The following is a 20072-nucleotide window of genomic DNA, read 5'->3' as shown; positions in this document are numbered from 1 at the left end:
TTACCATTTCCCCCCCAAATTCCATTTTTTTTTAATTCTGTTTTCGGTTAAATTTTTCTGTAGCATACATTTTAATAATGTTAAATTGTAATGATAAAAAAGTAAAAAAAAAGCACAACAGCGGTTTACTGTAATAATTGTGATACTCATTAAAAAATGATGAGTAATAGATTGTACTACTATTATTATTAAAGTTAAGAAGTACATACTACAGTACAATAGCAATATTATGTCATAATTTCTTCAAGTCAAACTTACCTTTTATTTTAATTTTAAGTGCACAGGCCTACTTTAGATTTTTTTCCATCCAAATTTTGCCAAATTCAGTGACATTCTGTATTATACTGTAAATTCCTTTATGACCAGATTCCGCAATTTCCGAATTGTGGAAACAGGAGCTTAAGCATAATATCGCTTCACTTCATAAGGTTTTGTTGCAACGATGTAAACAACATTGTTTAATATACATTATATTTAATACAATATGTTTAATACATATTTCTGGAGAAGATTTTGCAGGAGATATCCAGCATGACAGAAATAGAAATTAGGCGATGCACAAACTATTTAATTCTTTTCATGGCTAAATAGGACAAAAACCTGTTGTGGAGACTTTCACATTTTTTGACTTTTTTTGCACCTGGTCAAAAGTTCTCAAACAGGTTTTCTTACCCAAACCCTCAGACTCAAACAGATATGTCTCATCCACTCCTATATGACGACACCAGGACAGAAAATTTGCGGTGTTGTCCCGGGCGAAAAACGATCCAGGGGAGGCGTTTTTCTTGAAGGGGATTTTCTTTGAAGGAAGCTGTTAATAAAACAGAGACGGGAATTACAACCGAACAGCCCTGCGGATATGAGAGCTGTACTGCCATAGAGTTTTACATGTTCTTTACCCACCTGTGTTTCTGAATCCTGTGGGATTTTACTCTGAAGAACTCCAACCAGACGACACAGTTTGACACCGTTGTCCAGCTCCTCCATGAAGCGTTCAGCTTTCACCTGCTCATCTGTAAAGACAGAAATCTGTTTCCATGTTGTTGACTTGAGAATTACTCACCCTCATGTCCTTCAAAACCTGTAAGACTTTCATTCATCTCGAAACACAGATTGTCTCTCTTCGGAAAATTTGGACTAAACCGCTCAGTTCATATGGATTAGTTTGTACGATTTCTTTATGAATTTTTTGAAACGTCAAAGTGGTAGTTGCGTAGACTGTCAATGGAGGGACAGAAATCTCTCAGATTTCATTAAAATATCATACATTTTTTTTCGAAGGTAAAAAAAAAAAGAATTCTTACAGGTTTGGAACAACATCAGTTTGAGTTGAGTAAATTACAGAATTCTCAGAATTTGTGGGTGAACTATCCCTTTAAGGCCTCAATATACTTCAAGCAAAATCAAATAACGAACTGATGTGACATTTCGAACAAAATCAGGCCAAAACGTTTAGTTTGGAGTTTATTTGGGGAGTTCGAAACAGCTTGCCAAAGCGAACTTTCTGGAAAAGTTTACACTAGCTGGTAAACGCCTTCAAACTACCATTGGTCCATGTGGCGATGACATAATAGGTAGGTGTGGCTCTTAGGCTCCGCCTACTTTGATGTGAAAATCATTTCTTCTGTTCAGTGCGTCGAGGTCAGACGACCGCGAGTAATAAAATAAGAACATGAACACACTAGAAAGCTGCTTTATAGTAGAAGCTGAAGTTGTAATTCTAATTGAAAGTGACACTGACACCGTTTTTCATGTTCAATATCGTAAAGATGCTGCTTTAAAGCAATACATTGTATAAGTGCTATATAAATAAACGTAACGTGACTAGACTGGAGTGCAGAGCTCGTGCCAACATCCACATCACTAGGGATGGGAATTGAAAACCGGTTCCACTCGAGAACCGGTTCTAAGTTTTATGAACCATTGATATTGTATGCCGTCGACGTTAACGAGTCCTCTTATCGATGCTCCTGCTCCGAGTCCCAGCCGTGAACTCACAACTGTCCCTTTTGTCCTTTTACGGACGGGCATCTGTGGGATTCATGGAGAGGAAGAGACGATCTAAAGCTTGGCTTTATTTTACTAAACGAGATGAAAATGATGCCGTTTGCAATAACTGCAAGGCTGTTATTTTGTGTAAGGGTGCAAATACAAGCAACATGCTTAAACGTATATCTACCCATGGAACTAAATTGCCAACTACCCAAGCTAGCACCACCGTAACCTCCATTGAACAGGCCAATGTAGTGTTAAATATCACTGGCGTCTTACAAATAACAGGCACATTCTACGAAAACACTGTATTATGTATAACCATTCCATCCCTGTTTTTATAGAGTATAGTTTTAATTCTAGGAAAATGGACGAGGTCGATAAGCACAGTGTGGCCACATTTTAGTACTTTGTTCAAATTCCTCACTGAAAGAGGACAATAGGATTACAAAGACTTAATCTAACAAAAAAAAGCAACAAACAGAGCAACAGGTTTACGGGTGAAGAAACTTTTCAGGGTGACAATCTTTCTTCTGGCCCACGTAAAGCATGTAGACAGACAGGTAAGGGCAACACCCTCTATTATCCTACAAAGACTGAGAGATTGAGTTCTTGTTTCGGGGGTCGTATGTCACCGTTATACAGAGCATACGTCGTTTCCCACACTTCTTTGCTTGATTTATGGGGCTTTAGGTTTCAGTTATTTGACAAAAGGAAAAGACGTTTAGGCTAATAATGGTGGTAATTCTTAGCTTTGATGCACTGAGAGCGAGTCACGGACGTCTTATTTTGCGTGAACAGATTTACCCAGCATGCCGCTGATCCAGATGGCGAGATCCTCCTGCATGGGCACCAGTGTTGCTTCGTGTCGCACGGACAACCATTGGTCATACTGGAACACATCAGCCAAACTGGGGCCGGGACGGGGCAAACGCAGGCTTCGAGGGCACTGTAACGGGACATCGAACTTCTCGCCAAACCATGCCTGAGACAGAAAGAGGAAGAGCAGACAGATCAGCATGTGCACACAGAGACACACACTCAACTGAGACCAATCACACACACACACACACAAAACTGTCACAATGACCCCTCACATGGATTCCACGCTCCCTCTCCAGAAAGAGGGCGACCCTGCTTAAATCAGGACAGTTTTGCAAACACTCATTCATCAAAGTGAAGCTAACAAGCATGACTAATCAAATAACACACTTACACAAGGAGGAGAGAGACAATCAACACAATAACATTTAGACAAAACTATTGATGCACAGAATAAAAAATAAATAAAATGTAAAAAAAAAAACTGAATCTTCGATTTTGGCAGAAACCGGTTTAGAGGGCTGACCGAAACTGTAACGTTTCATTTGCCTTTTCCGATGGTGTGTTTTGACTGTCATTAGTGACGTTTCCATCTAACTACTGTTATGCAAATTTTGGGATATTGCATAAAAACAAACTTCTGGATGGAATTCAAAGATGTTCATAAATTCTAAAAATGCAAACTATTTTTTTTTTATCTGATAAGACGCATATAAACTATGATGGAAACACATTTACCAAATAAATTCCTTGATGCCTCAAAACACACACACGCACGCACGCACGCACGCACGCACACACACACACACACAAAGAATTACTGGATACTACAATTGGATAACTGGACTAACCAGCAGATCAATTCCATTGCACAGCATCTTAAATGTTGTTTTAGCTATTCTGAAATGCCTGAACCAAAGTCTGGCATCAAAATTGTTGGGTAAAATGACCTCCCAAATGAGTCTTGCACGACCGCGTTCCCAAAGACCAGGCATCCGGACGCAGGATTTCACGAAAGAGGCGCAAGTCATTTATGATGTATGATAAACATGTGATGGAAACGGTGCTTTGTTCGCAAATGTATAATGCGATATTCCAATTTTGCACATAAGTTAAATTTGCAACTTTGGATGGAAACAGCTGATGTCTGTTTCATGCAGCAGGGCCTGAATTTCGTTTTGGAAAATAGGGGGGAGATCCCCCTTTAGGTCATTCTTATGGGGGGGATTTTTTTAGACAATTTAAAAAAAATACATTTAGCTTAATGTTTGCTCACTCATTGTATTTGTGTTTTTACAATGGGGTAATTTTTTTTAGTTTACACAACAAAAGGAAGCTTGATTTCAATCAAAAAAGCAGCACAAATAAATACATGAAATAAAGAGAAAAGTTTAGGTCTAACACTAGTATTCAGAAATGCTAGAAACGGAAAAAAGTAATCAAATGTAAAGTAACACGGAATAGGCTTTTAGTCCTGTATAATTTGAATACATAGGCTATTAATCCTGATTCCTTACAATTAATGCTATCTTTTGTTGTTTTATATACAATAATGACAGACACATTTTAGGCTACTCTCACTTTAAGAGCTAGTGCACGGATCCACGTTCACATGTTGCATGTAAAGCGCAGTCCGCGCCACTTTCTCCTCTTTTTTTAAAAGGGCTCCCTGTTGCTAAGCAATCATGAGCCACGTTCTCCATGAAGACGAAGACGTTTCAGCAAAGGATGAACGCGCAAAAGACGTAACGTGAACGGCCCATACTGTTTTCATTATAGTGTCACATGCATTTTCTTTTTGTATTATTTTTTTAAGACATAACCGATTGTGTTTGAGAGGATACTCCCCAAGACGGGAATTTAGACAATGTTGTGTGCTTTTGACCGTTAAAGCGCTATAATTCAAGAAAAATAACTCAGTTTTGTTACTCACGAGCTGTTTGTCATGCAGGTTAAAATCGCTTTAATGTTTAAATAGGTAAGACTTAAAAAGACGCACAAATTATAAACATTAGTGACGATGCAATGGCCCGATTGTGCAAGTGACATTTCCATCATATGTCCCGACTCCTGAAACGCGAGAGTCTAGAGTCGCCGCCTGCAGCCGCGCGATTGACTTGCCTTGCAGTGGCGTGCACAGACCTGCTCAGGGCAGGGGCGGAGGGACGAAAAATAGCACTAAATTAAAAAAATGATTACTTCTTGATTTTTTTTTTGTTTTTATTCTTTCTTTCCTTGGCATTCTAAGAAAATATGTTGATACAATTATTAGAATACATAACATGAAAATAGGGAAATTATGATAATATTAAATATTATTTTACCAAACAAAACAGTGAGAATCAAGAAGGCAATTATGGAAAATTAATTTTTAGTTTTCTTGATGTTGTAAATGTAATGTATGTATTATATGTATGAAAGACCGTGTTAGCTATCATGAATCAGTAACACTTTACAATAAGGTTTCATTAGTTAACGTTAGCTAATGAACTGCACTTCTACAGCATTTATTTATCTTAGTTAATTTCAGGATTTACTAAAACATTAAAATGTTTGTATTTGTTATCATTAGTTAATGCACTAACTGTGACATAACATGAATAAACAATTAACAGTTCTAGTATTAACTAAGATATAGCCTACAGTAAAAAATGTGTTGCTCATGGTTAGTTCATACATGAGTAGGCTAATTATGTAAAAATTTTGTAAAGCGTTACTATGAAATCAAATATATAAGTTCCTCACAATTTAGAGTTGGACATGGACTTAAGATTTCATTAAACTAACTGTTAGATGTATTTCTGCACTTTTATTCCTTGGATAAAAACGAATGACATTGTCACTCAGAATGTGTCTGAAATCGAGTTATAGTTTTATTGTAGTTAAGAATAACTCGCATCCTGCAGCAACTTTTAGAGTAGCATGGTGATGGTAGGATAAATGTAGTTTTCCGTATTAGCTTAAACGTTACCGGCTGCTCGTTTGAAGAGACTCGCGCGAACTGCTGCGTAGTGCGTACCAGAACCGTTAAAAGCGTTTGAGGCGCTGCAAAGGAAACTCCGCCTACCACTTCTCCGCCAAATTTTTTTAAATATAATATTTGTTTGTATTATTATTGTTAGTGGCAAGGGTGTGTGTGTGTTTCATTTATTATAATATTTATAATAATAATAATTATTATTTACAATTATCAGAGAAGGGCACAATACATTTTGAGACAAAAGGGGCAGGGGCGTGAGCCCCCTCCGGCCCCCCCGGGTTGATCAAATTGGTTTCCAATTTTTATTCAATCTTCATTTTGATGAACCGAGATCTTTTAGTCTGTGCTTTTTTATCTCTGTTGAGTGAACAAAACTTCAATAAACATCATTGTGATGAGCCCGCCATCCAATGTTACTTTTGATATGAAACAAATCTGAGTTTTCAAATTCTGTCAATTTTATGATGAAATTCAAACAAATGTGGTTTTGACTCTTTAAAGGTGGGATATGTGATTCTCTTTTTATTCCATTTTTTCAAAATAACTTGAAATCCTATTCCTAACCCACTTACAGCCACTGAGTTAGAAGCACTGAAATGAAAATTAAGCAATTTAATCATCTGTAGAACGGCAGGACTCGGAAAAACTCCAGCCAATCATTTCCAAGACCACCTGGAATCATTGGACAGTAAGTTCGTCAATCAAACGGCCGTACCACACCCCCCTCCCCCCAGTGCGCGTGACCCCCTTCCTGCGCATACTCAAAACTCGTGACACGTGTATCTCGTCAGTAAAGCCGGTTCCATGATTAGTAGTAAATCGTCATTACAATCTCTCGCGCATCTGAGTTCTCGCTCGTGCATGATTGCGCGTCCATGTTCTTCGAATGGGTGGAGTCAGAGCCAGTGTTGGAGGAAAGAAGGTAGGACCATTTGAATTGTGTATTTTGAAAATCTGCCGGTCGTTTTCCAAATCACATACCCCACCTTTAAAGTGGCAGATCACAGTAGCCACGTCACAAACCGATCATCTTATCTCCTCTTTACTACTAGTTACAGCACAAAATAAACATGTATGAACATCAGAGTGTATGTTGAAAGATACATTACAATTTAGTGAAATGCATTATGTCTCGTAATTATTTCAACCAGGAAAAGATGTCAGTAAAACAGCTTGTGAACAATGTCACGTTGCATTTAGCTCAGGAAAACCGTTCAAATATTCATAGCTTGTTGGGATCATTAAAAGGTTGATATAAAAACTGCCTTCTTTAAATGTTTATATACAACTTTTTTTATTTGAGTGTTATGATTGATTAATTAATTGATTATTAAAGTATTCTCAGCAAAATGAAAACTTTGTTTCGGTAAAAAAAACATTGATGCACCACTAGAAAAAAACAATGAGTTTGTGAACTTGTGGCAAAATCTCTCAGACTTTATTTGGGCTTCAAGTTAAATACTTGGGTTTAAGCATTTAAACAAACCCTGAACCTCGAGTATGAGCAATACTAATAGTGATGCTTTAGCAATTACCACTAACAATCTAATTTCTGTCTTGCATTCATGCAGCCCCTTAGAGACTGAGGCGGAACATCTGTTTGAAACACACAATCACGACCACAATCACGACCACAATCACGACCACAATCACGACCACACACACACACACACACACACACACACACACACACACACACACACACACACACACACACACACACACACACACACACACACACACACACACACACACACACACACACACACACACACACACACACACACACACACAGAGAGAGAGAGAGAGTGTGTATCATTCACCAATAATCTGGACGAGCAGATCTTTTAAAAGAGCCTGAATCACACCTAAGTGCTTGGAATGACTGAAAAACGAAAGCACATTTTAAAAATCAAACACAAGCAGGCCTCTCCAAGAGAAGTCCCATAACCTCACTGCTACTTTAATGAGCATGAATCCTGCCGTTCCCACACATGCATCAAACTCCCAGGAGGAACAGAGCGAGCGAGAGCTTCAGGCTCCTACTAACACACATATGGAGCGTTTCTTCTGCTCGTGCACAAAGCCTGACTAATTAAACAGGAAAATGTTTGCATGTGGGGTTGTTCTGTTCATATTACATAAAACATCCAAGATTATAATTCCATAGCAGATTACGGTCAGCTCAATTCTGCTAAAGTTTTATTGAATGTTAATCTTTGGTTTGGTCGCCAACTCAATGCAAACACCTACCCTGTCTATCTGGTGTGTTCATGCACAGTTTCAAATGCATCCGGCATTACATAATGTGGTCAGTTCACACATGAAATCAGATATAATTAAAGATGCTGAATTACCCATCAGTTCAGGCGGGATGGTGTAAAACAAACAATACAAATCAGTTTGGAACGTTCAACACATGCAAAAATTCTAAATTAGCTGAAAAGAGAATAAATGTAAACTGTCAAACTATGAATGCATTTTTAAAAAGCATTCAAAAGCACATAAATAAAACATAAAAAGGCATAAAATTGTACCTGCAAACCAGCCTGAACCGCCATCATTAGCTACAAGAAAGATTCACGTCCACATTCTGAAAGAGAGACAGACAGATATTGTTAGAAACAGACACACCAGTTATTTCCTGTAAACAGAAACACACACACACACACACACTTCAGTATACTTGTCTTTAACTCTGTTGGACAATCATCAAAAGCAGCTTATAGTTAAAATATGTTTTAATAGCCCCCCACCCCGTCCTAATAAAAAATCAAATAAAGAATGAGGATAAACCTAATCACTGTGAACAAATACCAGAGAGAAAAACTAAGAGCGAAAGAAGGAGACAGGCAGAAAGATTAAGACAGTTCAGTCAACATAAGCACAGCTGAGGAAACAAAGCAAATGCCTCCTTTCACTAAACACACACACACACACACACACACAAAGTCAATGACAAGCTCATGTGAATCCTAAAACCTCCATCATCTCCATCAGAACACAGAGAGATGCTCACCTGAGAAACACACTCAGAAGAATCCAGTCCACCTGACCTGACACACCTGAACACAGTAGATCCCAACACACACACACTCCTACAACAACTCACTGACAGAGGATATGTGCGCGGGCGGGCGGGCGAGAAAGAGATTGACTAATGAAGTCGCTCAGCAAACCCCCATCCAATCCCAGCCAAGCGTTTACAATGGCCCTATTGTTACAACCCCCTCGATCAAACACACACGCACACAGTCCAAGGTTCGATCGCTCGGGAAGTGCACAGTCCTTCACAACAAACTCCTCCATGACAGCACAAAAGAATCTGAAATTTTTTTGAAGGGCACCAAGAGAACAAACAATCGCTTTCTCTCTTCGGCCAGAGATAAAATACCACAGAGAGCGAGAGTTAATTACCGTAGGAACAGCAAGTCTGTCTTCTGGGCACTTCAAGCCCACAAAATGTCACGCAGCGGAGGAGAGGAGAAACAGCAGAAAACACACAACATAGAATTGATGGCGGAGGCTTATGAAGTGGGTGGCAGTGTGGCTCCGGGTCTCAAGGGCCACATTCCTCAGTCAGAACATAACGGCCGCTGGAAAGAGTCTGTCACTAACGGACACGCGGCGCAGTTTATTTACAACAGAACTGCCTCTCTTTAAAGGAAAAGGGCTGTTCCTCCAGTCCTCGCTGAAATTAAAAAAAATCTGTCATCATTTACTCACTCTCATGTTGTTCAAAAACATGCAATTATCTTTTTCAGACAAGCAGACATTTAGCAGATTATTAAAAGTAGATGGTGACTAAAAGCTGCACAACTTCAAAGTCTCATAACAAATGATGAAGATTCCAAAAATGTTGAATGCAGAACATTTAAAACTCTTTAACCGAAAAGAGTGTTAAAATTCTATTGATTCTTTCTGTTTTATGTTCCATGGAAGATCAAAGAAAACATTTGAAATGAGGCATGATGTGAGGATTCTAATTTTTTAACTATTTTTTTAAGACGACTAATTGAAGTTTCAGCCCAAATTTCATATTTCCTTTTCTGAAAGCAAATATAAAATTTCACAATTCTCAAAAGCAGACAATGACAAACAGATGTAGAACAAAAAAAGTATCAGAAAAATAGCAACGAATTGTGAGTGTGTTAAAATAAACTACTGTATGGCTTCAGAAAATTTAGATTGGTTTTGTAATGCACTTTTATGTAGCTTGACGATCCCTCACTTTTTAGGGATTTTAAAACACTTTAATGGAAAAGTGCATTCAAATTCTATCAATTATTTCCCTTTTTGGTTAATTTGAAACAATATTACATCAATGATGACAGAATCCTAATTCCTAACTTTCAGTCCAAATTACAAACAGATAAAAACATGAGTAGCCTCTCAGCACATGATCTGCTCGTATAAACGGCGTCCTAATAAAAGACACACCCACAAACACAGGACAATATAAAGAGTGACTTTTCCTGCAGAAATGAGGCTGGGCAGAACACAAAGCGCTCTAACGTTGTAATCCCACTATAATGAACGTCTGTCTGAGTTTCAGTCGATTTGTCGCTTTAATTAAATGCGAAGACACAAAGGGAGCGAGGGCTGGGGTGTCCACATGTTTCCTCAGGTCATCACATAATCACGTAAGAGGATCACGCTTCAGACGCTGCTCCTCCTCTCTCTAGACGCGAGTCGACACGTGGCACATGTGTGTGTGTGTGTGTGTGTGTGTATGTGTGTTTGTTTGTATACGTGCACCAGTGGCTCGCACATGGGTCCAAAAAAAGCCGGCCATCAATCAAAGCCCCTCCTCTTCCTGCTCTTTTGTGGTTTGGTTGTGATCTTAATTGGCCTGTCAGTTGCTTTCATTAGTAGGCAGACCTCTCAACACACGCACACACACAAACAGAATTAATGGTCCCGGAGAGGATGGGCGTCCGATAAACCATGGGTCAGAAGCCCATCCCCCGTAAACCAGATTAAAACCCTCTTATACACCTGCCATAAAATCCGGATCACTCACCTCACACTTCTGCTGAATAGTAAAACAATAGAAATGAATGAATAATAGAATAAATAACACCAACTGAACATATAGTGCAATGGGCATATAGTACTGCCCACGCAGTGAGACAAATTCAGTATATTCGGCAAGAGACACTGGCTGCGTCTTGAAATCTAATGCTAAGGAAGCTTGTTTCGGCCACAGAATAAAAAATAAAAAAGGTTGCTACTTCTTATCTCACAATTTAGACTTTTTTTCTCACAATTGTGAGTTTACATCTCGCAATTCTGACTTTTTATCTCAGAATTACGTGATATAAAGTCGCAATTGCGTGTTATAAAGTCAGAATTGTGAGATATAAACTTGCAATTGCGAGAAATAAACTAAAGCAATAATTAATTAATTAATAATTAAAAAATAAATAAGCAATTCTGACTTTTTTCCCTCAGAATTACGTTTATATCTCGGAATTCTGACTTTATAACACGCAAATGCGAATTTATATCTCACAATACTGACTTTATTTCTCAGTATTGTGAGATATAAACTCGCAATTGCGTGTTATAAAGTTGTAAACTGACAATTGCATTTTCACATTTTTTAAAATGTAAAATGCTGGAAACAAGCTTCCATAGTTCCAAGACCCAAAAAATGTTCGAACATACTTACAATGACCCAAAATTCGTCTAGTTAGGCAGATCTCTAGGTTTTGAGATGCAACCATTTGGTTGCCAAGACAGGGGTCAAATACTTGACACAACAGGGCTTTAGAGAATCATAAGTATAATCCCTGTTGAAAAGAAGAGAAGAAAAATACTTTCTCATGCTTCTACAATTACAAAACAAAGCAGCATTTGACCAAAACAAAGCTGACTGCAGCTCAACCATAACAATGACCTCACCCCAATGATTCACAAATAAAATATCCAGAATTGCACAAAGTCTAAAACATAAAACTCTTCAGGGCTGCATTTCTCAAAAGCATCATATACCAAGGAGTTTGTAGAAACCATTGGAGCCAATGGTTCGTATCTAGTTAGGCTTATGATGCTTTTGGGAAACACAGACCGCCCCAGAATATGTTTATAATGGCTAATGCTGATATTGTTATCTTGAAAGCAGGGTAGCTGATGACCAATATTAAAATGGCCAAATATTAGATAAATTAGTTTATTACTAGTACAGGCAGCTCTCTAAAGGTCGATTAACAAGGAAACAGGCACTTGGAAACAATGGTGAGACTCTATTGCATATGATGCAAACAGAAGCCGATGTCATGGTGATGAAATGACATGTTATAAGACACTAACAATTAACCAGAGGGTCTGCTGCACCCCCGTCCCACTAATCATCTGCTGCTGGTTCATTAATAAACGAGCAGTAATCCAAGATTCATAACAATAACCAGCATGTGCACCAGAGATCATGGGAAATTAATCCCAGCATTCATTTATTTCAGGATTTCCCCCCTTCACCCTCCTCTCGAGCTCAAGAACCCCCTGATGCCACGTATAAGGCAGATGGTTGGGAAAATTGCAGGAAATGGGGTGTTTTTGGGCCGGCTTACATGTGCTAGTGTTCACACAAACATAACAACCAGAAATAAAGTCGGCATGAAATGAAAATTCACAATATTTTCTAAAAGCATGTCTTATTGCGAAAAATACAAGATCTACGGACATTACTGGAAGCCAGTGATTATGGTTTATAAAGTTTTAAATATGGATACATTTGCTTACAAAAACACATTGCGTCGCTTCAGAAGGACTTTATTAACCCCTGGAGCAAAGCATTATGGGTTACTTTTATGATGGATGGATGCACTTTTTTGGGCTTTAAAATATCAGTTACCACCATTCCCTCTTATAAGAAAGCTTGGAAGAGCCGGATTTTAAAAAAAATATAACTCTGATTGTGTCCAGCTGAGAGAAGAAAGTCACCTCGGACGACTTGATGGTGAGTAAATTGTGGGATAATTTTTTCATTTTTGGGTGAACTAACCCTTTAATATTATAGTGATTTGCCAACAGGGGTTATCCAGCCCTAGTATTATCCATTGATATGGTTTTAAATGTCCCAATATCAGTTGCATAATATTGTCATTGTAAGCTGCTTAAGATAAAAGCATCTACTCCATAAAGTTATTCTCAACACAGCACAAAAGAATAATTCAGCTTCCTGAAATGTTTTCTGGCACATTCAATCTGTTAACAGCACTTCAGCATGACCGAGAAAGTCTTTGGTGATAAACAGAAATCCCTGCCAGAGCTCAAGGACATGCTGAAATCTTTATGGCTGTAGTTCCCATCAGGAAACACCTGCAGTTTTACCCTCATCTGTATATCCAGCACACATCTCGAAAAGCAGGGAGTATAATACTGAGATGAGCATCATAATGAGCAATTTTAATGAGACATATGGCTGAATATGGGGCAGTGTTTAACACGTTTGGGCAATGTAGAAACATGTCTATGACACTCACCACTGACACATACAGAGACACACAGCTCATGTTTTTAAATTATATAAACTAAAACCATAAAGATATGACCTTAATCTCAAATATGCAAGTTGTATTTTTAAATCCAATGTAATTCATTACGCATTTTCCATGGAAAAGTAATGTAACTTCCTTCAAACCTCCTCTTTTAGTATAACTGCCAAACATAAAAAACAGAGACCGTCTTTTATCACCTAAGTCTGGTTTGTTGACATTTTATTTCCTTTTATGAGGAAACTATCTTTTAAAACAAGCACATAATCTTCAGAAAAACAAAGTCCACCCCACCTCTCACTAACTACGGACTGGTTTCGAGGGTTTGGATTGAAAAAACAACACGATTAAACTCACCAGGGTTAAATGTGTTTGTTTAGTTGTCTCAGTAACTAGTTGTTTCTCTTCAGTTGACTGAGTTTGATCCACGTTTGGCTCCGCGGATGCAAGGGGGCGCGCGCGTGGGTACGTGGACGCGCATCAGCTGAATCTCGGTTGCTGCTTTCTCTCTTTTCCTCCACGCGACTTGGAATGTTCAGTTGAGAGGGATTCGCGGTTCAAAACAGCCAATCAGAGCGCACATCAAAAGCCTCAATGGAAAGGGGCGGGGACATGAGAGCATGTGGGCGGGGTTTCATTCAACGCAGTACATAATAGGACTGAAAAAACGGAAAATATATAAGAAATTAACATAAATGGCCGCTATTTTATATATTTTTATAAATCAAAATCAAACTTTATTTGCATTTGCTTCAGTACAATAATGTATAAAAAATAACAATAGATTGATAATACATAATATAGAAAATGTCAATGATTAAATAAAATAATTGTATAACCCCTCAAATAAGTAAAGTTATTAAATAAGTTAAACTCTTGAAGAAAACGATATAATAAAATATTTTAAGATTTGCCTGTGCCTATGGTTAAATAAAATACGTACTGAATTATCCATCTCACTGCTTTTGTGTTTCTGTGTGGGAAAGTGAGCCACTAGTGTGAACTGTCTTTGACTCTCTATGGTGTGAAAAACCTAAATGCTTCCAGGCAGCAGAAAAAAAAACTTTGAAAACTTTCCTCTTAGGTTAGTAAATTGGACATTGGATACATTGAGTCATAATCACAGGGCAGGATTAGTTTGCACAGGTAAAATCTGATTACCCCCTCTGGGTCACATTGGAGATTAAACTGGCCTCTCCCCACTTTTTAAAACCCCTCAAACTCAGTTACTAAAAGAACATTAGCATGAGCTTTATAATGAAATTTTGAGGCCAGAGACATTTAGAGAATAATACAGAATATAATACGTCTCACCAAAGGGATTTACTTATTCTACAGTAATACACATTCATAATATTATTAGAAGTTTAAACATTCAGTAAATTTGTCTATCGCGCCCTCATGTGGATGGTGAGGGCCTCAATGCATGCAGTTGTCACCTACATCTCCCAGAAGTCCTTGCGGGTGACGTCACGAGTCACGACCGCGGCAACAGGAAGTGTTCTAACTGAGCCGTTTCTGTAGAGAAGGTAAGATAGGTTTTACATTCGTTTAAAATTATTCACGGTGCTATTAGTAAATTCAATAAAGCAAAAGTATTTTTGGCTACAGGTCACTGTTTATTTCCACGATCTAACATTTTATTACAACAATGGTAGGTTTGTATTCGCAGATGCTAATGCTAGGTTTCTACCAAAACATTTGACACTTACCTTTCAGTATTTCTGAAATTAAGACATAACGTCTAAATTTAAGCCAATAATGGCAGTAAAAGAGTCTTTGATATGTAGATTATCAGACTCTGTTCACTGGCTCTTTTTCTGTATTTATTAATGTATAATCATGACACCTAGTCAGTCCAAGTGTGTTTCTTGTGCTCTTCAGGAATGACCTGTACACTTGAGAAAGTGCTGGCCGATGCCAAATCACTGGTGGAGAGACTCCGAGATCATGACAATGCTGCTGAGATCCTGATTGAACAAACCACACTGCTGAATAAGAGAGTGGAGGCCATGAAGCAGGTAACATTGCTTGTTCTCAGTCTGCCCAATGAATTAAATCAAGTCTCATATTGCTTGTTCTCTCAGTATCAGGATGAGATCGAGGTGTTGAACCAGGTTGCGAGACATCGGCCGCGCTCTACTCTGGTCATGGGAATCCAGCAGGAAAACCGGCAAATACGGGAACTGCAGCATGAAAACAAAGGTGTGTTTGGAGGGTTTGCAATTGAAATCAGAAGTTTTGTATCTAAATCCTCACGTGTCTCTCGGCAGAGCTGCGCACGTCGCTGGAGGAGCATCAGTCTGCCCTGGAGCTGATCATGACCAAATACAGAGAGCAGGTGTTTCGCCTTCTGATGACCAGCAAGAGAGATGATCCTGCTATAGTCACTAAGCTCAGAGAACAGCACACTAATGTCAGTCCCGCAGACGCTCTTTCTGAGATTTACCTTAGCGCTGGGGCTCAAATAGGCATTTACTGTGTTAATGTTGCAGGAGATGCAAGCACACATTGAGAAAATAAATGAAATGGCCACGGTGATGAGGAAAGCCATCGAGGTGGATGAAGGACGACTGTGTGAGGATGAGGAGAGAATCAAACGTCTGCAGGTGAAACGCACTAAATTTGACAAGATTAGTCATTTTATTTCACAACATAGAAGGAACAAAGATACAAATTACATAAACGTTTTTTTTTTTTTTAGTTTACGTTGTACATTAGGTCTGTTTAACAGTAGCATTCAAGTAAGAAATACTGCGGTAAAATCAATATGTAAAATTACAACAATGCATAGTCTTCACTCTTTGAATGAAATATACACTGATTCTTATTAAAGCTACAAAGATTATCCAGTGAAAAGCAGTGAGTGATTTTCTCTTTGTCTTTTGTTTGATTAACATTAGACACAGACAGAAAATTGTATTTAGTAACATTGTTTTCAGGTAATGTAATCTGACTACTTTTTGAGATTACTTTTGGCCTAGACAGATTTCAGTAGGAATTTCCTGTAGCATGTTGATATAAAAATACAAAAAGAAAGAAAATATATTCTATTCTTTGCGATCAACAACATGATGTGCATTAACCATTAAGTTAGAAAAGGAGTTCACGAAGGAACTGGAGGGGTTTGTGAGTGGATGAAAAGTTAATAATAAAAGATCTAAAATTAAAATAAAGTGTTTTTATTGTATAATTATCAAAATATGCCACATATATATATATATATATATATATATATATATATATATTATTTGTTTACCTGCATGTCATGTGACCATTAATCAGTATCAGAATCGTGAATCTGAGGTACTTCAAATAAATATTTTAAGTGGTTCAGCTGACAACAACGTAATTAACTGCCATTTTGTGAATATGTAATCATGTTGTCAATAAAAAAATAACTGTAGTCTGATTATGAGTATTTTAATTAAAAAGTATCTAATTTTTGGAATCTGATTACATAATGCATGCATTACATACAATAAGTTACATTGTATGACAAATATATTGTCATACCAGGCCTATACTGCAGTTAACTAAACACCTATAGGCCTAGTTTCACCGACAGGGCTTAGATTAAGCCATAATTTGGCCTTAGTTTAATTAGGGCATTTAAAGTCCCCCTGTAGTCAATATTTGTATCTCTTAAAACTCACCTTTAATCACCAAAATGACATATGTAAACGTTTTTCCTTGAAAAAAAATTCTCCATGCCTTAAAATATCTTGAATGTAACTCGACACTATTACCTTATTTAGCATACACGGTATTATGAATATGTAAATGAGCCCCGCCTCCACTCACTCACTCAGAGATCCACTCGTTGACGATCACACGTTGATCTGATTGGTTACAAGGTAGTTTGTGACGTCAGAAACACCAGCGATTTCAAACCGTGTTTTTGAGACTGTCTTTGGTTCACTGCAGTTTTAAGGAGAAAATACACCAAATAGGCATATAAACAACATTAAAAACTTGATTTTCACCACAGAGGGACTTTAATATGTGAGGTCAGCTCCTTCAGCTACATCATAGGTGAAAACAGTATGGGGGGTGTTCATATTAAGACAAAAAAAGGACTGAAATATTTTAAGATATGCTTTTAGTTTAAACAGTAGTTTAGTCTGGGACTGTGTAAGCGGGGGAATATGGAGTTGTGATATTATGGTTTATATATTGATGTTGTTCTGTGCAGCTGGAGAATAGCGGTTTACGCGAGCTGTTGGGAATCAGTCGCGAGGCGTTTCTGGTGCTGAAGAGAGACGACTCTTCTGACAGCACGTCTCTGTCTCCACTGCTCACCAGCACAGATGTCAGTCTGAGGAAGAGCTAAAGGCCAACAGAGACTCAGAGTTTACAAACCATCATTCAGACCTGCCCTACAAATCCCACAATCCTCCATTACAGGGTCATGATGACCTCACATGCACAAACTGCACTCCCTGGATGTCCATCAGCGATTGACAGTTGTCATGAGGGGTTTTGCAGGAAGAGCTTGTGGAATCTGGGATTCGATTACTTTTCCATCTCTCCATCATCATGTCTTCAGGCTGGAAAAGTCCAATGACCAAATTGACTGATTCAGCCATATGAAAACCATCATTTGTGGAATGACCTATAGGCAGATTGTGAATGATTACTTTACCTGAACATGGGACTTTGTAAAGGAAATTTCACAATGTGCGATTTTATTGAAAAGCTTGTTTCTTTTTGCTTGTTGTGTTTGTAACAGTGTTTTATTTGAGTATGAGTGGAAGTCGCATTCAAAGTTATTAAAAACGTTGAATGAACAGTGGCTGTTTTATTGGCTGATTTCATTCAGGATTCAGAAATTTAGTGTATTTAAATGTAGCAGTGCAAGTTATTCCAAAGAAAATATAACTTATTCCACCTTTGAAACTAATGTGCTTTTCAGCTGCAGTATTAATCCACTGCAAATCCGGGGTTATTATAATTGTCTAAATCCTTAAAACGGTTCTGTAAATTGAAATAAAGCTGAAATAAAATAAAATATAAATATTATTTGAAAAACAAACTGAATGATTAGAAATGTTGCCTTGACAATATGAAGTTTAAGTGTGAGTACTGTTAGGGGGGACCAGATATGACCCAGTACTCTTCCTCAGACTTAGTACTGTAGGACCAGGACCAAATATGATGAAAGAAGACCAATAGTCGAGAGGTCCAATCAAATAGATAAAGATTTACTGAAGAATAGTTTGCAGTTTCATCGGTAGAGCCAGGCGTCAAAGTCTCACGAGGAGGTCGCAGGCCAGTACGGAGCCCCTAAAGGTACGTTGTGGTGGAAAAAAAATACGATGGGAGAATTTTTTTTTTTAAATCTTTTGCGTTCCCCCGAGAAACTTTGCGTTCCCTCCCAAATATATTTGCGTTCCCACGCAAAAGTTTTGCGTTCCCTCGCAAAGATATTTGCGTTCCCACGCAAAACCTTGTTGTGAATTCGGACAGACACTTCCTGTTTATTGTCCCGCTGGCAGTGCTTCAGACCTCCGTACGTTAAATGGAGCGTTTTATAGTGTTTGAATGAGTGTTTGAAAGAAATGCGGTCAGTGCTTAACTCAAGGAACTTCCCGGATCAATATTCTTGAGCTCAACGTTGTTAAAACACAAACGACACCTATTTACAATCACAGTAACCTAGACAACTAGCTACAACCCAATTTTCCTCAAAACGAGCTTTATAATAGGCTAAATGGATCTTTAGTCAAGGTCAAGACAAGTCAAGGGACCATCTGCAAAGTGCAATATAACCCAAAAAACAGCTACAGCATCAACTCATATTCAAAAATACTAAAATAGTCATTAACTTCAATGTTACAAACTGTAGTGCCACCCAATTCAGTTTACACATCAATGGTGACCCACTGGTCATACTACACTGCTTTTGCACATTTTATATTATGAAAAAATATTCAATAACTTCACTGTAACACACCAAATTTAGTTCACACATCACTGCTCTAATATTGGTTATACAACACTTTGTCGTCCAAATGCATAACTGTAAATGTAACTCTTATCCGGTACATTTACATTCTTATGAGTTCTTGTTCTTCCCTGGGAATCGAACCTATGACCTTGGCATTGCAAGCACCAATGCTCTACTGTTTGAGCTACAGGAAAGCTAGTATGGGAAGTAATTGCACATGAAAAATAAGTAGGCCTATTATTTACACAAAATTATATTGGTACTGTGCGCAGCTAGTTACAATCATAGCTTATGCATTATATTTGCTTACTGAATTTCGATGGCATTACACTGTATAACAGTTATTGATTTTATTTCATAAAAACTCATAACAATAATGCTTTTTTTAAATCAAACTAAGTATTGTAGTATAACCAGCAGGAGAGCGGTGATGTGTGAACTGAATTTGGCCACAGTAGTGTCATAGTGAAAGTGAAACTATAGAATATGTTTAATGATATAAAATGTGCAGAAGGGTTTGGGGATTTGCACTTTGCAGACGGCCCCTTATTTGGACTTGTCTCTCAATCGGCTGTTTAGAGATACATTTATATTATGAGGAGAATTAGCTCGCTGTCTAGGTTACTGTGATTGTAAATAGGTGTCGTTTGTGTTTTAACAACATTTAGCTCAAGAATATTGATCCGGGAAGTTCGAATATTCTATTTGAATATTGCCAGCTTCTGACCGCATTTCTTTATATTTGAGTCCAAGTTCAAACACTATGAAACGTTCCATTAACGCAGGGAGCTTTGAAGCACTGCCAGCGGGACATTAAACAGGAAGTGTC

At 38.0% G+C, this 20072-nt stretch overlaps 2 protein-coding genes across 5 annotated transcripts in view; one reads left to right on the top strand and one right to left on the bottom strand.

Moving 5' to 3' along the window:
* Positions 1–13852, bottom strand: part of gas2l3 (growth arrest-specific 2 like 3) — a 24774-nt gene extending 10922 nt beyond the window's left edge. Inside the window, exons 1-5 of one of the 2 annotated variants that reach the window (XM_077235209.1) lie at positions 13651–13852; positions 8332–8387; positions 2800–2977; positions 904–1013; positions 673–811 (exon numbers count right to left, since the gene is read on the bottom strand). In XM_077235209.1, the coding sequence (XP_077091324.1) occupies positions 673–811; positions 904–1013; positions 2800–2977; positions 8332–8358 (454 nt within the window). In that variant the 5' untranslated portion in view covers positions 8359–8387; positions 13651–13852. Of the gene's footprint in view, positions 1–672; positions 812–903; positions 1014–2799; positions 2978–8331; positions 8388–8813; positions 8930–13650 lie in introns of those variants that run through there. The other variant, XM_077235210.1, reaches the window with a different exon arrangement.
* Positions 13853–14749: 897 nt separating this feature from the next.
* fgfr1op2 (FGFR1 oncogene partner 2) lies at positions 14750–18083 on the top strand. 3 transcript variants are annotated; one of them, XM_077235217.1, is made up of 6 exons: positions 14750–14822; positions 15178–15314; positions 15381–15498; positions 15567–15709; positions 15789–15902; positions 17489–18083. In XM_077235217.1, the coding sequence occupies exons 2-6, from the start codon at positions 15180–15182 to the stop codon at positions 17624–17626; spliced, it is 648 nt and encodes a 215-aa protein (XP_077091332.1). In that variant the 5' UTR covers positions 14750–14822; positions 15178–15179; the 3' UTR covers positions 17627–18083. The 3 variants fall into 3 exon arrangements, with proteins under 3 accessions (XP_077091332.1, XP_077091330.1, XP_077091331.1); XM_077235215.1 differs by having other exon boundaries at positions 15178–15498; XM_077235216.1 differs by lacking the exon at positions 14750–14822 and adding an exon at positions 14824–14904 and having other exon boundaries at positions 15178–15498.
* Positions 18084–20072: the final 1989 nt, after the last annotated feature.

The sequence above is a fragment of the Siphateles boraxobius genome, unplaced genomic scaffold (genome assembly GCF_051911475.1).
Source record: "Siphateles boraxobius isolate OS27281-9 unplaced genomic scaffold, OSU_SipBor_1 19, whole genome shotgun sequence".
NCBI lineage: Eukaryota > Metazoa > Chordata > Actinopteri > Cypriniformes > Leuciscidae > Siphateles > Siphateles boraxobius.
Note: the sequence above shows the minus strand (reverse complement) of the source record. Positions and strands in the feature narration are given on the sequence as shown.